Genomic DNA, 14,419 nt, shown 5'->3' on the forward strand with positions numbered 1-14,419 from the left:
ACATATGCCAGAACGCTGTGCAGAAAATTTATTTGCATCTAGAGCCCACATATACTACAAAGCAGAACGCACATTTACAAAACGAGCTCATATTTTATGAACATCCTTTGTAAATATATCTTCAAGTTCTTAGGTTCTTCTCTCTACTCTTCTGCTTTCTGAGGGAAAAAAAAAAGAAAAGAAAATGTGTTATTAGTAATTAGTTTTATATTTAATTGTTTTCATTATCCCTCTTGAAAACATCTTACTATTCTGGTAATCAAATTTGTTATTGGCAATATATGAATATTCTAATAATAATATTTTGTAAAGAATTTGCACTTTTTATATCACACCAAAGAGAATTTTGGAACACACTAATATTACCTTGCCAATATCACGGCTCTTGGCTCTTAGTTTGTTGACCTGTGATTCTGCAATGTCAGCGCGTTCCTCAGCCTCCTCCAGCTCATGTTGGGTCTTCCTGAATCGGGACAGATGTACATTGGCTTGTTCCTCCTAGAATGCAAATAGGTTTATTAGTAACATTTTTCCATTCTTGGCTAGTAAAAATGTGTAAACGACCAAGATCTAACAGGATACAGACATAATCTTTTTTTAATGAATATATACTTACAGTCTCTTCTGCTTGCCTCTTATAGGCTTTGACCTTCAGCTGCAATTTGTCCACTAAGTCCTGAAGCCTAAATACATTCTTTTTGTCCTCTTCGGTCTGTTATATAGAGAAGTACTATAATAAATTGGTTCTAAAGTGCATACCTTTTGTTTAACAGTAGTCTTACATGACAAATACCTGGTAAGTCAATTCCTTGACTCTCCTCTCATACTTGCGAACTCCCTTGATGGCATCAGAACCTCTCTTTTGTTCAGCATCAAGTTCCTGCTCAAGTTCACGTACCTGCAGTAAACCGTATATTATATTATTGAGAAGTTGTGAACTGTATTTTAAAGCAACATTTAAATGTTTTAAATAATTTATGATTCAGCAACATTTTTTTTACCCTGGATTCCAGTTTCTGAAGTTGTTTCTTGCCGCCTTTCAATGCCAGTTGCTCAGCTTCATCCAGGCGATGTTGCAGGTCCTTCACTGTCTGTTCAAGGTTCTTTTTCATCCTCTCAAGGTGAGCACTGGTATCCTGTTCCTTTTTGAGCTCTTCAGCCATCATGGCAGCCTAGGGCAATCAAGAGGAATCATGAGTGTTTAAATGTCTTGTTATAGGACAATGGTGTTTTATGCCTTCAGCTATTGAAAATTAATTTGAATATATGCTTATATTTGTTTTATATAGTCATTTAGACTATTGCATATTATCAGAGCTCACACCTATTGGTAATTATTTCCATACTTACATCTGTGATTGCCTTCTTGGCTTTTTCATCTGCATTTCTTGCTTCTTGGACTGCCTCCTCCACTTCATTTTGAAGTTGAGATACATCAGACTCAATCTTCTTTTTAGTATTAATAAGGCTGGTGTTCTTTGGGATAAAATGACAAATATTAGTACTTAATAAAGAAAATTGTCTAAAAGTATTTTCCATTGTGTACAAAGAGAACCAAGCCTCACCTGAGAGTGGAGAAGCTGCACACGCTCGGTCACATCAAGCAGTTCTTGTTCAGCCACTTTGCGGCCACGCTCAGTTTGTTCCAGGGCTGACCTCATCTCTTCAATTTCTACTGTCATGAGATTGTTTCTCCTCTCCACAATAGCCAGTTGTTCCTTCAGATCATCATTACCTCTAATAGCATCATCAAGATGCAGCTGTGCATCCTATATGTAAGCAATTAAACATCATCAGTATTTCTATATTTCTATAAACAATAAATATATATAGAAATATATTGCATGCAGATACTTTATTTTACCTTCAGCTGTCCTTGTACATTTCTAAGTTGTTTCTGAGCTTCTGCAGCCTGGCGGTTGGCATGACTAAGCTGAATCTCCATTTCATTAAGATCTCCCTCCATTTTCTTCTTCAGTCTCAGAGCATCATTTCTGCTCCTGATTTCAGAGTCCAATGTGCTCTGCATGGATTCCAGAGCTCTCTGGCTGTTTCTCTTGAGCTGCTCAATCTCTTCATCCTTCTCAGCAACTTTTCTGTCCACTTCACCCTTTACTTGATTTAACTCAAGCTGGATACGCAGGATCTTGGCCTCTTCATGTTCCAAGGATCCCTAGGTTGTACAGATTAGAAGGTTTAGGAAATAAATAAAGGAATCATATCAGTTAAGTTCAAAGCTTAAACTTTTATAGTCTACTTACTTCTGCTTCTTCAAGTGCTGATTGAAGGTCAGACTTTTCTTGTTCAATCTGTTTTTTGGCTTTCTCTATTTCATGGATGCTCTTTCCACTCTCAGCAACTTGTTCAGTTAAGTCAGAAATCTCCTCTGCAAGCAAAATAAAAGAACAATTGAGTCAGTCACTGTCTAGCTTAAGGAACTTTCCAACTACACTTTTAAGAACAAGTTAAAATTAACCCTATTATCTGTGAAAAATATATTATTATTTCAATGAACAATTTTGAAACTAATTAGCAAAAAAACCACTAAATCCTAATAAAGAAGACTTATGCATGTTACCTACACTATATTTCAAAAAGAAACTTACGTTGCAGGTTCTTATTCTCTCGCTTTAGTGTTTCAAGTTGATCAAGTGATTCCTCATATGAATTCTTGACCTTGAAGATCTCTGTGCTTAGGCTTCTTGATTCCTTCTGTGAAGCCTCTAGCTCTGCCTGGGCCTCCTCATATTTCTGTTTCCATTCTGACAGCACCTACAGTGCACAAGATATAGTTTTTATATTAATGACATATAAAGGCAAACAAAAAACAAAACATGGACACAATACATTGAGCCTTTTACTTTTCTATTTTACTCTTTCTGTTACTGTTTCTTAATTTTCAATTTCAGACCATTTTCAAATGTATCCAAGACTATAGTAATATTCTAAATCTTAAAAAGTTTTCACTAAGAAAAATGGCACAGTATGTGTTATAGACCACAAACCTTGTCAAAGTTCCTCTGCTTCTTATCAAGTGCAGCACAGGCTGAGTTTGAACGTTCTACATCAATCATTAGGTCTTCAACTTCACCTTGAAGTCTCTGTTTAGTCTTCTCCAGAGAGGCACACTTTGAGTTAACAGCCTCAATTTGCTCCTCAGCTTCTTGAAGGCGCTGAGCAAGTTTTTTCCTATTATTGAAGTAGATAAAATACAGGACTTCAATACTTTGTAAACTCAAAGGCTAGCTGCATCACTTGAATTATTTGCTGTCCGTGAAATACATATTTTTCTTTCTCTGATATTTACAGTAAAAGTTATAGTTATCACTACAAAACAGTTGTAGGTATTTGATTTATAGTAATAGGAACAATGCAGAATTGCTCAGGGAAAACTGGGATATGTTGTTACTCTAATAATATTTAATATATATTTTATGCAAGGCTGGTTGTACATGATTACAATTTATTTTAGATTGATACAATGTGGAATGACAGCATAGTATTGTAACAGATTGGAATCCATAGCCACAATTATTAGTCAACATTCATTCTTTCAATTCCTGAAAAACAAGACAGTCCCAAAGACATATTGTGCTTGTTATTATAAATACATTTTCAGGAGTTCCAGTTCATGTAATGAAATTAGGAGTTATAGATCTACCCGTAAAAATATCTAAAACTTACTTGGCTTCTTCCAGTTCCTCTGTGCGCTGAATGGCATCTGTCTCATATTTTGTTCTCCATTGAGCAACTTCACCGTTGGCCTTGGACAATGAACGCTGCAGCTCAGCTTTAGCCTCTTGTTCCTCTTCATATTGTTCCCTCAATAGATCACAGTCATGGCGGGCAGATTGAAGTCCATGAGCAAGTGCGTTCTTGGCCTTGATGTTAGCAAATTAATTTATGTAAGTAATAATGAAAACAATGAGCAGTCATGATTAGAGATTTTAATAAATCCAAACCATTCTGAAAATTGGGGATCCAGGGCAATCAGAGCTGCAGCTCGGATCTCCCAATACAAAACCACAAGATCCCGCTGTCAGATCTACTGATTTTGAATCTGTTGCCACGTTTTCAAAAGTCCCATTGAATCAATGGATATTGTCCTCCGTGAAAGCGGAGAGGAGGGCACCATCTTCTAAGTGGTGAACCATTGAATTCAATGGGGAACCACTTGGAAGATGGTGCCCTCCTCCCTGCACTCACGGAGGACAATGCCGGCAGCCATTAGACACACTCTACGACATACACTATATACCACATTGTATCTTCCACTATATCTGATGAGTACTGTATCCTGCACTGTATCCAATCTGCACTGTAACTCACAAGGGCAGTTTGGCAAAACCAAATACTGATCTAAAACCAAAAGGAGATACAGATGCAAAACCAAAACTAATGATGGAGGCCGGTGCATATTCCTAGACATGATACAGCTACATGTATTAGTAAGCATTTTTCATGTTACAAGGATGAAACAGCTGGATGAAAGAAATGTTTAGACTTATTAAGCTATATTTCAAAGTGACAATCTAATACCTATTCTTTACTTAAAAATGAAACAATCTAACGGAATACCTTGGTTTCCTCTTCCAGATGCCTCTTCAACTCTTCAATTTGTTGGGTAAAGGCCTGTTTACCCCTGGAAAGCTGGGAAATTAAAGATTCTTTTTCCTCAAGTTGACGACCAAATTCACCTAATTAAAACAATTAAATTAAAGTAAGAGTTTCAAATTCTTTGCTTTAAATTTTTCTCTATTATATTTATAGGAAGAATTACCATTTTCTGTCTGAAGACGTGCTTTGTGGGTGTTCAAGTCATTAAGGACTCTTAGATGCTCATCTTCCTTTGTCTTAACTTCACTATACTGGTCCTCTAGAGTTCGACACACTTTCTCCAAGTTTGACTACAAATTAAAAAAAAAGTTATTATTCTATTTTTTAAGAGAATGTAAGGTACTACAAACATTTTAACATAAATCAAAATGTTACTGCAATTACTTTGGCTTTAGAGACAGATTCCATGTTGCTGGCAAGATCATCCACCTCCATCTTAAGTTCACTCTTTTCTTTCTCCAGTTTCTGCTTGACCCGCTGGAGGTTATCAATTTGTTCTCCAAGCTCAGCTACACTATCAGCATGCTTCTTTCTGAGAGCAGCAGCAGTGGCTTCATGTTGTAAGGTGGCCTCTTCCAGATCACGTCGCATCTTCTGGAATTCTGCCTCACGCTTTTTGTTCATCTCAATCTGAGCAGAAGTTGCTCCACCGGCTTCTTCCAGTCGCTCACTGATTTCTTCAAGCTCCCTAGAAAGGTCTCCACGTTGCTTCTCTGCCTTGGCACGGGCTGCACGTTCTGCCTCAATTTCTTCTTCAAGCTCCTCAATGCGGGCCTAAAAGTAAACAGAAGCTACTGAAATCCTGTGAGCATTTTTATAATGAAAATGCATTATTATATTGATTGATATAAGCTACAGTACCTGGAGCTCTTTAATTTTCTTTTGCAGTTGAGCTGCCAGAGCCTGTTCATCTTCAATTTTGCTCTGTAGTTGACCTACTTCAAACTCCTTCCTGTTGAATTAAATTTAATATTTTTTCATATTATAGGCCATGTATTCAGCATTGATAGCAAACAATATGTGTGTGTGTATATAGATGGATCCTTTTATATTCCTGCAGCATAGTGGAGTGCAGTCATTTGCATGCCACTGCTATGCTGTTGTAGTAAATGGGAGCTGAAATGCACATGCGTCCGCTTCCCATTTACTTCACCACTACAGTTGGAGCCCCTGTCAACTTTGTTCTTTAGGTCGTGGCTCACCATGGCTAGCCATGGCTATCCTATTGTTCTCAGCAGCAATACAATACATAGAACAATACAGTAGGGGATTAGCTAATCATATTACTCACTTAATCCAATTAACAGGCTAAATAAAGAGGGCTCCATCTGTATGTCATTGAAGCGAATGGGAGCCAGCATTGACATGGGGCCACCACCCATTCATTTCAATGAGACCAGAGCATAGGGGTCCCCATTGCATATACATTGCAGTCTTGGTACAGTAAGCTGCTATATGCAGCAACAATATATTGGGACACACATATATGCAATGCTTATGGTACTGTTCCCCCTCTCACAATTAAATACTGTATAATGGAAAACCTAATGGTTATTACAATTTCTTACTTTTTAACTTTTTCATCCAGCTGTTGCTTATCATTTTCCAAGTCCATTGTAGACTCCTGTATCAATTTCAGATCACCCTCCAGCTTTCTCTTTGATCGTTCCAAGTCCATGCGGAGCTTTTTCTCTTGTTCAAGAGATCCCTCAAGCTATGAAAATAAAAAAGTGGTTAACCATTGCCTTTTACCTTTTACCATGCTTTTTGTATAAAACTGAAGAGACATTATATTGAACTTGGTGTGTTTTAAAGCATATACATACATCATCAACTTGTTGTTCCAACTTAGTCTTAGCCTTGGTCAGAGTATTGACTTTGTCTTCTTCTGCTTGCAGATCATCTAAAGTCTGCTGGTGAGCTTCTTGAAGTGCTTTCTTTTCTTTTGTAAGTTTGGCTATGCTCTCATCAAGGACAGCCATCTCTTCTGTTAGGTTCTTAACCTATTGTTTGACACACAATAATTCACAATTATACACATAAATGTATACTCTGGATAAAATAAGTGATGTATTATGTTCTTGCTTTGTATTAGTTGACAGTTAGATTAACATGGTAATGAGATTACTTTATTTTCTGTGGCATGTTTCTCTTTTTCTACTTTAGCCAAAGTCAGCTCAAGATCATCAATGTCCTTTTTCAGTTCAGAACACTCATCCTCCAGCTTCCTCTTCTTGGCTGTTAACTCAGCATTTGATTCTTCTTCATCTTCAAGCCTCTCATTAATTTCCTTGATTTTGGATTCCAGTTGAATCTTGGCTTTGATAAGGCCTTCACATCTTTCCTCTGCATCTGCCAGGCCCTCAGATTCCTGTGAGGTATATTTAGAAGTATAAGTTAGTAGTTCTTCATTAAATCATATTTCTTTTCGAAAAGTTTTGCAAACCATAATGTTTCTTGGGGGGAGCTACAAGTGGTGTAACACTTACAGATGAGACTTGAAGTAGCAGGTCATTCTTTTCCTGAAGAACGGACACCATCTTTTCTTCCAGCTCTTTTCTCTTTGCCTCTGACTTTACCAGAGCTTCCTTTGTCTTCTCAAACTCCTCCTTCATGTTGGCCATCTCTTTTTCAGATTCAGCGCTCTTCAGAAGAGGCTTGATCTTGAAGTACAATTTCATCCATGGCCAATGTTTAACATTCATGAATGAGCGCACATTGTATTGAATGCAGTAAATAGACTCCCTAAATTAGAACATATTTAGATTTGTTACTTTGCCAGCAACTACTTGATATTTTGTGGCTCTTCTAAAATATCAAAAATACTGTACCTCCTTTCCATCATCCTCTTAAACTCAACTCTCATGAGGTATCCTCTGCAAATAGCCTGAGTACGAGTGATCAACTGTGCAAGCTTCTCATCTCGCATCTCTTCCAGGGTACCCAGCAGACCAGCCTTAAAGAACACCTATAAACAAAGCAATTTACAGTAGGATACAATTATTCTTTAACTCATCCAGAAAGTAAACAAATAAAAGTAAACAATAACTAATCAAGTAAATACCTTTGTGTGTCCAAATTTATATTGTGTTTGGTCTACATCAATGGACCCTAGAAGCTTCTCAGAAGCCTTCTTGCTGTCAATGAACTGACCTTCTGGGATGGCACTTGCATTGAGTATCTTGTAACTGTATTAAAAATACAGGGCAAGGTGGTAAATTGAATTGTACAAAACTATTTAGATTTAAAAGTACATTTATAATTCAGTGAGTTCTAAAAGCATCTCTACATTTTTATTGTAATGGTTGGAAGTAGATATAAATCTGACACCACTCAACATAAATATTTTATTGCTGTATAGACTCTTTCTTGTTATCAACTATATATTCCTAAATAATTGACACATACCGCTGTTTGAAATCAGCGTAGATGACTCTGCTGGGAAATCCTTTCCTACAAATCCTGATGCCTTCAAGTACACCATTACACCTGAGCTGGTGCATGACCAGGTAATGATCCATAGCACCTAAAGAATTCAAACCATTACTAAGACATCATTTAAATAAAACATTTATTTTTATCTACTGTATTATACAAAAGTTCAGCTCAAATCTACCTGGAGTTTTAGTTTCATTGGGGATCAGACAACGCACAAAGTGTGGGTGAGTGCTTCTCAAGTTGCTCATCAGCTTGTTCAGATTTTCCTGTAGATGAAAGATATTAATAAATATCATATCAGAATCAACAAGGCAAGTCAGGAAAATATATAAAGTAAATAAATTTTAAGGCAACAGAATTTACCCTGAAAAGAGCAGACACGGTCTGGAAGGAGGATCCCTTCTTTTTACCTGCCTTTTTGCCACTAGCAGCCTCTACAAACAAAGGAATATATCTTGGTAGTGTCATGAATGTCAGTTGTTATTGACAGTAATAATAATTGTGTGGATATCATGCCTGGAATATATAGTATAGTGGTGGAAGAAGATACCAAATGTAATACCTGCTTCTGCAGCAGCATGGCTAGAATAGAGGAAAGCCAAAAGCTTCACTGAAGACTTCTGATAGAGCCCAATGACAGTTTCATTCAATGGATCCTTGTTCTTGTCAAGCCATCCAGAGATGTTGTAATCTACTGTCCCAGCATAGTGGACCAGGGAGAAGTGGGCGTCGGCTTTACCTTTGCCAGGTTTAGGTTTCTGGAAGTTGTTAGACTTGCCAAGATGTTGGTCATACAGCTTGTTTGTAAATGAAGTGTCTGTTGCCTTGGGGAACATGCACTCCTCTTCAAGGATGGAGAAGATGCCCATTGGCTGCATAACAGATGAAAACTCTCAGTAAAAGGAATACTTTATTATGATAGACAAAATTTGAATGGATTATGTAATAGGGTCAATGTCTTTCTAACTAACATGACTACAGCAATCCCAGTTGCAGATTCAAAGCAGAAATAATTTAAAAGTCACAACCAAGTTTTGCTATTATTCTGCATCTGCAACTGAAATCGCAAGAATCATGTTGTTTCTAAAACCTTGGACCATATTACATAACAGCACTCTTACATACTTTTACATCTTAGCTATAAAATTGCATCACAACATTATATAGCTATTTATTTTATCTAATGTATATTTACTTTAAATTGTAACATCTCTTTTAATGCTTAGTATACCTTCTCAATTAGCTCAATGCAGGCAGCCAAGTCCATGCCGAAGTCAATGAACTCCCACTCAATTCCTTCCTTCTTATACTCCTCTTGCTCCAGTACAAACATGTGATGGTTGAAGAACTGTTGCAGTTTCTCATTGGTGAAGTTGATACAAAGTTGTTCTAAGCTGTTATACTGTCCACAAAAAGGCAATGTACTCGATTAAAGTTACATAAATGTAAAATATGCACATGTCATAAAACACGTCATATTTCACAATATAAGTTAAAGTACTGTATGTTACTTACATCAAAGATCTCAAAGCCAGCAATATCCAGTACACCAATATAGTGCTGTCTTGGCTGCTTAGTGTCCAGCTGCTGGTTAATACGGATGACCATCCACAAGAACATTTTCTCATAGACGGACTTGCCTAAGGCCCCAACATTGTTATTAACCTTTGCAGAAGATATAACATTGTTATTATTTTGTTAAAGCATAACTTACATTAACTTTACATTAAAACATCCTGTAATACAACCAAGAAAGATATTTACCTGCTGGACAGTTTGACCTTTGGTCACATACTCATTTCCGACTTTGACTCTAGGGTAGCACAAGGCCTTGAGAAGATCAGCGGAGTTGAGACCCATCAGATAGGCGCATTTGTCAGCAACTGTCGAAAATTTGAAAAAATACTTTTATTACAAAATGTTGTATATTTTATTGAAGTTAAACAAGAGGGTTGAATAGTAATGTACAATAGTGTAAGAGGTGTGTGTTGAAGAGGTTTTTGACAGGTAAATAACTTGCCTTTCCCGTTAAAATAGATTTAAACTATGAAAACCTCCAGAAAAATGAATCATAATGAAAATGGGAAAGATTATTTTAAATACGACCTACTGTATATATATATATATATATATATAAATATCCATATATGCCGGCACTCCAATAGTTCATTGCAGCGTGATCGGTGCACTCCCCTCAAATAATTAAAGCTCCAATAAACAGAGGCACACAATTCAATCAATGTTCACAGCAAGTGTATTGGGCAAACGCACATCAAATGCACATCTAGCGCTTTCAGGGGTCACAGCCCCCGTCCTTTAGGATGATAGCCCACAGACACGTTTTGTCTGTTGGCTATCATCCTGAGGACGGGGGCTGTGACCCCTGAAAGCGCTAGATGTGCATTTGATGTGCGTTTGCCCAATACACTTGCTGTGAACATTGATTGAATTGTGTGCCTCTGTTTATTGGAGCTTTATATATATATATATATATATATATATATATATATTTTTTTTTTTTAAACATGATTTATGAGGTATTGTAAGTTTTGATATAAAAATTTTTCACCTACCTTCTGTACCATCTGCCTCAGCCTGCTCCTCTCTTTGTTTCTGCTTGAACTTCATGTTACCATAGTGCATTACAGCACCTGTCAGCTTGTAAATACCAAGCTTCTCATCTGCATTGAAACCCAGAATATCGATGGCACTCTGTGATCAAAAGAAGCCTGTTATGATGGAACTCTAATGGAAAGATAAAATATTGTACTAAATATAAATCAACTTACATCGGTTGCCATCAGCTCTTCTTGATCATCAATACTGGCCACTGTGATCTCACCTTGGCTGATAAATGGGAAGTCGTATGGGTTTGTTGTAATCAGGAGCTGGTCTAAAACATGAAATGTTTTTCATGACAATATATCATGATCATAACTATGCAACCCATTGGCAATCCTTTTAAAGAGCAAATATTATTTTGTGGTAACTTACCAATAAGCTCTGGCTTCTTGTTGGACATGATCTGATAGAAGATGTGGTAGCTCCTTTCTGCAGACAGCTGGAATGTTACTCTGGATTTTTCCAGAAGATCTGAACAAATACAGTAGGTACACTTTAGAAAGAACTAGGATTTAAAATTAACCACAAAAAAAGATATAAACTTTGTTCAGTCAAACTTACAGGTTTCAATGTCAGCAGAAGACAGTTTTCCGGTGGTCCCAAAGTGAATTCTGATAAATTTACCCTAAATGTTTTAACATTTATAGAAATTTAGTTATTGGTTATTTTCATGACATTTTGTGGTATACGATTTCTGAACACTGTGGGCCATATGTATCAAGCTTAAAAAGTGATAAAATGGAGAATAATAAACATCCAGCCAATCAGCTCCTACCTGTCATTTTTCAAACACAGCCTGTGACATAACAGTTAGGAGCTGATTGTCTGGCTGTTATCATACTCTATGTTATCACTTTTTGGCCCTGAATCTATTTCTGAGAAGAATATATTTAATGTTTATTTGATGGTACCCTCATACATTTCAGATTGATGCAAAAGAGCCAACTGATCATGGAATTTGGCTAAAATAGACATTTCATCCACAATATGTATATATAACAGGAACAGTATAATGTTATTAGAGCACACTTACAAAACGTGATGAGTTATCATTCCTCACGGTCTTGGCATTACCAAAGGCTTCCAGCAGAGGGTTGGCAGAGATAATCTGATCCTCCAGGTTGCCCTACAGAAGGTAAATAAGTGAGTAAAATGTTACTAGAAATATTTTATTAGATACACCTGGCAATATACAAGAATATGAGACAATTGACACACTTTTCATAGAATACAAATGTAACTGGCAACAATTCCAGTGAATAATGCATTCTTAGGTCTTAACATGAAGTAAGTTCCAACAAACCTGGATTTTGCCAGGGGCCGGCGCTTCTTTTTTCTTGTCACCGACAGCTGCAATTGTTGCAAAGTACTGGATGACACGTTTTGTGTTCACAGTCTTCCCAGCTCCAGATTCTCCACTGTGGACGCAAGCAATTTAAGTAGTTAGATATTTATAAAGTTTAACTCAAATATTTCCTTAAATATAATTGATCTGGAAATTAAGAAATGTATTACATTTTATTAAATACTCTTCCTTGTCCTCAACCCTCCATCAATCATTACACAATACATTTCCCTATTGAGGGCAGTTTGTAAGTGTTAAGATATGACTGATATTAAAGGGACAGAAGATTAGTTCCACATATTATGAGTTTCCCAATTCATGTTTATTTTTTTTATGTCCACAATGGCCAAAAATAGAAATGACAGATCAAGAGGGGTGAAAACGAATGATATTTCCACTTGTCCTCCATAGGCCCTACATGCAGGGCTGACTGGGGATGTCAATGGTGAGGACCCTGCTGCTGAATGTAGCGTGGCCCCATTCTTAATTTGATTGCTGCCTACATCGGCCAGTGTGTATGCACTTGTCAATGATGGCTCGCCCACTTGGTCCCATAGCTGCTGATGTTGGGCTGGGTACATATTGTCTAAGACTCTTATGGAATACATTTTAGCATGCTAAAGCTACTAATGTTTTAATACTTACGTAATCAGGACAGACTGATTTTCACGATCTATTAGGAAAAAAGAAAATGGTGATATTAAATATGATATATAAGTAGCAATAACAGCACATTCTAAATATACAGGATAATATGCAAAATATAATTGTGGGCTATCAAAAATTTGAAATGAAAGTCTATAGGTAAATAAACTGCAAGTGGTAGCAGGGGCAGGACACAGCTTCACTGGACCCTGTGACACCATTTGTGGTACTGCTCCACACTCAGGGCCCTGGCTCTACTAGAATATGACTGCTCTTCTCAAGATGTACAGGATTTACTCAGGGCTTCAGTGTATCCATCTGCTCCATGCATAGAAGTGCCCCTTGCTGTAAACTTCTCAATGGAAACCTACCATTGTTGTCTTACCTGCCCCCCCCCCCAGTGAGCTATAGTTGTTGCATCCTCTGTAGTAGTTCTACAACTGCATAGAAGCTACAGTATTTTAATAATCAGAAAATGTATGTTAAAGTTCCAAAGATGAAATCACCTGCTTATATTTTAAGTGATGCAGTCCTTCAAAATGTCTAAACATCCTAGTTTAGTGTGCACCAGGGCCGTTTCTAGAACCGGGCAAGCCATGCAATTGCACGGGGCACCTGCAGCCATGGCCACTGTCTGTTTCAGACAGTATTCCATGCAGCCTGATAATCTGCAAGGTATTCTGTAGAAAATGGCCGACATATTACAGTAAGACCACATACTCTGCAGTAAGACCACACACCATTTTGACACATGCAAATAGTTACAATATCTCTGGGACACATACACATTTTTTAGTGTTCGCATTGGGAGACATACAGTAAAGACTGGTAACATTTCAGACTGTAAAAAATATATTCCCAGAGTCATAATTCTAAGCAGTACTTACCAGTTAACATGAACTGATAGGCGTTATCAGAAATGGAGAAGATGTGTGGTGGGGCCTCCACACGCTTCTTCCCTCTGTAGGCATTGACCACCTCAGGGTTGTACACAGGCAGCCACTTGTAGGGGTTGACTGTGGCACAAAATAGGCCAGAATAGGTCTGGAAAAAGGAGAAAAACATACACAATTATTTACTAAAATCCTAATTAATATACTTCAAACATTCTTAAAATTGCAGTATTTGTGGAAATCTGTCTAATCTTTTTTGCTTTTTTTTTTATAAAATAGAGAATGTATGAGACTTACGTAGATCATCCAGGCTGCATAACGCTCTTTGAGGTTATACAGAACAGATGGTTCATTCAAATGGGTCATCATCGCCATGTCTTCAATTTTATCATACTTGGGTGGGTTCATGGGGAAAACTTCATCTTCTTTCACTGTTACAGTCTGGAAATAACAGGGATGCATGATAAGATGTCAATGCTGAGTTAATACTGCATTATCTTTCTGAAAGAGCCAGTCACTTCAAATGTATACTTACAGTGTTGTCTTCTTTTTTTACGGTTACTTTGCCCCCCTCTCTAGCTGTGATTGTTCCTTTTACGTACATCACCTTGGGGTCAATCACATAGTAAGATGTTTTGGCATCAAAGGGGCGATTTTGAGCCTCAAGTCTCTCTTTGTCTGACTTTCGGAGGTATTGGGCTGCCTCCCCAAAGGCAGCCATTTCACCGTCACCCATGGCTGAGGATTTCCTACATGGAAAGATTAACAATTTTAGTCACAGCTGGAAGTAGCAATGATAAAACATGACACCTACAGTAAATAAATCAAAATGTGGATATAAATGGGATTACATGGCTGG

General features: G+C 37.3%; 1 protein-coding gene across 1 annotated transcript; it reads right to left on the reverse strand.

The window, feature by feature from the left end:
- Window positions 1–49: 49 nt before the first annotated feature.
- LOC146008651 (myosin-4) lies at window positions 50–14,296 on the reverse strand. Its single transcript, XM_083148155.1, has 39 exons — window positions 14,096–14,296; window positions 13,858–14,001; window positions 13,555–13,711; window positions 12,668–12,695; window positions 11,981–12,095; window positions 11,711–11,803; window positions 11,239–11,302; window positions 11,050–11,148; window positions 10,845–10,948; window positions 10,629–10,767; window positions 9,820–9,938; window positions 9,571–9,720; window positions 9,287–9,457; window positions 8,618–8,927; window positions 8,419–8,489; window positions 8,234–8,321; window positions 8,026–8,143; window positions 7,682–7,805; window positions 7,449–7,585; window positions 7,107–7,362; window positions 6,746–6,988; window positions 6,444–6,620; window positions 6,186–6,331; window positions 5,479–5,569; window positions 5,002–5,391; window positions 4,781–4,907; window positions 4,579–4,697; window positions 3,685–3,881; window positions 3,006–3,189; window positions 2,607–2,772; window positions 2,262–2,386; window positions 1,865–2,173; window positions 1,566–1,769; window positions 1,351–1,476; window positions 1,002–1,172; window positions 794–898; window positions 617–712; window positions 367–498; window positions 50–158 (listed from the first exon to the last, which is right to left on the reverse strand). Exons 1-39 carry the CDS (start codon window positions 14,294–14,296, stop codon window positions 144–146), a joined length of 5,811 nt encoding a protein of 1,936 aa, XP_083004281.1. The 3' UTR covers window positions 50–143.
- Window positions 14,297–14,419: the final 123 nt, after the last annotated feature.

Source organism: Crinia signifera, chromosome 6 (genome assembly GCF_055691185.1).
Source record: "Crinia signifera chromosome 6, ASM5569118v1, whole genome shotgun sequence".
Classification (NCBI taxonomy): Eukaryota; Metazoa; Chordata; class Amphibia; order Anura; family Myobatrachidae; genus Crinia; species Crinia signifera.

What these genes read in the sequence shown, in the direction of transcription:
- LOC146008651 (XM_083148155.1), bottom strand. Translation starts at nt 14,296, where the DNA reads ATGGGTGACGGTGAAATGGCTGCCTTTGGGGAGGCAGCCCAATACCTC. An exon ending in AGCAGAGGAACTTTGACAAG is followed by an intron (nt 2,773 to 3,005) that starts GTTTGTGGTCTA and finishes TGTGCACTGTAG; the next exon opens with GTGCTGTCAGAATGGAAACA. An exon ending in ATGTACAAGGACAGCTGAAG is followed by an intron (nt 1,770 to 1,864) that starts GTAAAATAAAGT and finishes GCTTACATATAG; the next exon opens with GATGCACAGCTGCATCTTGA.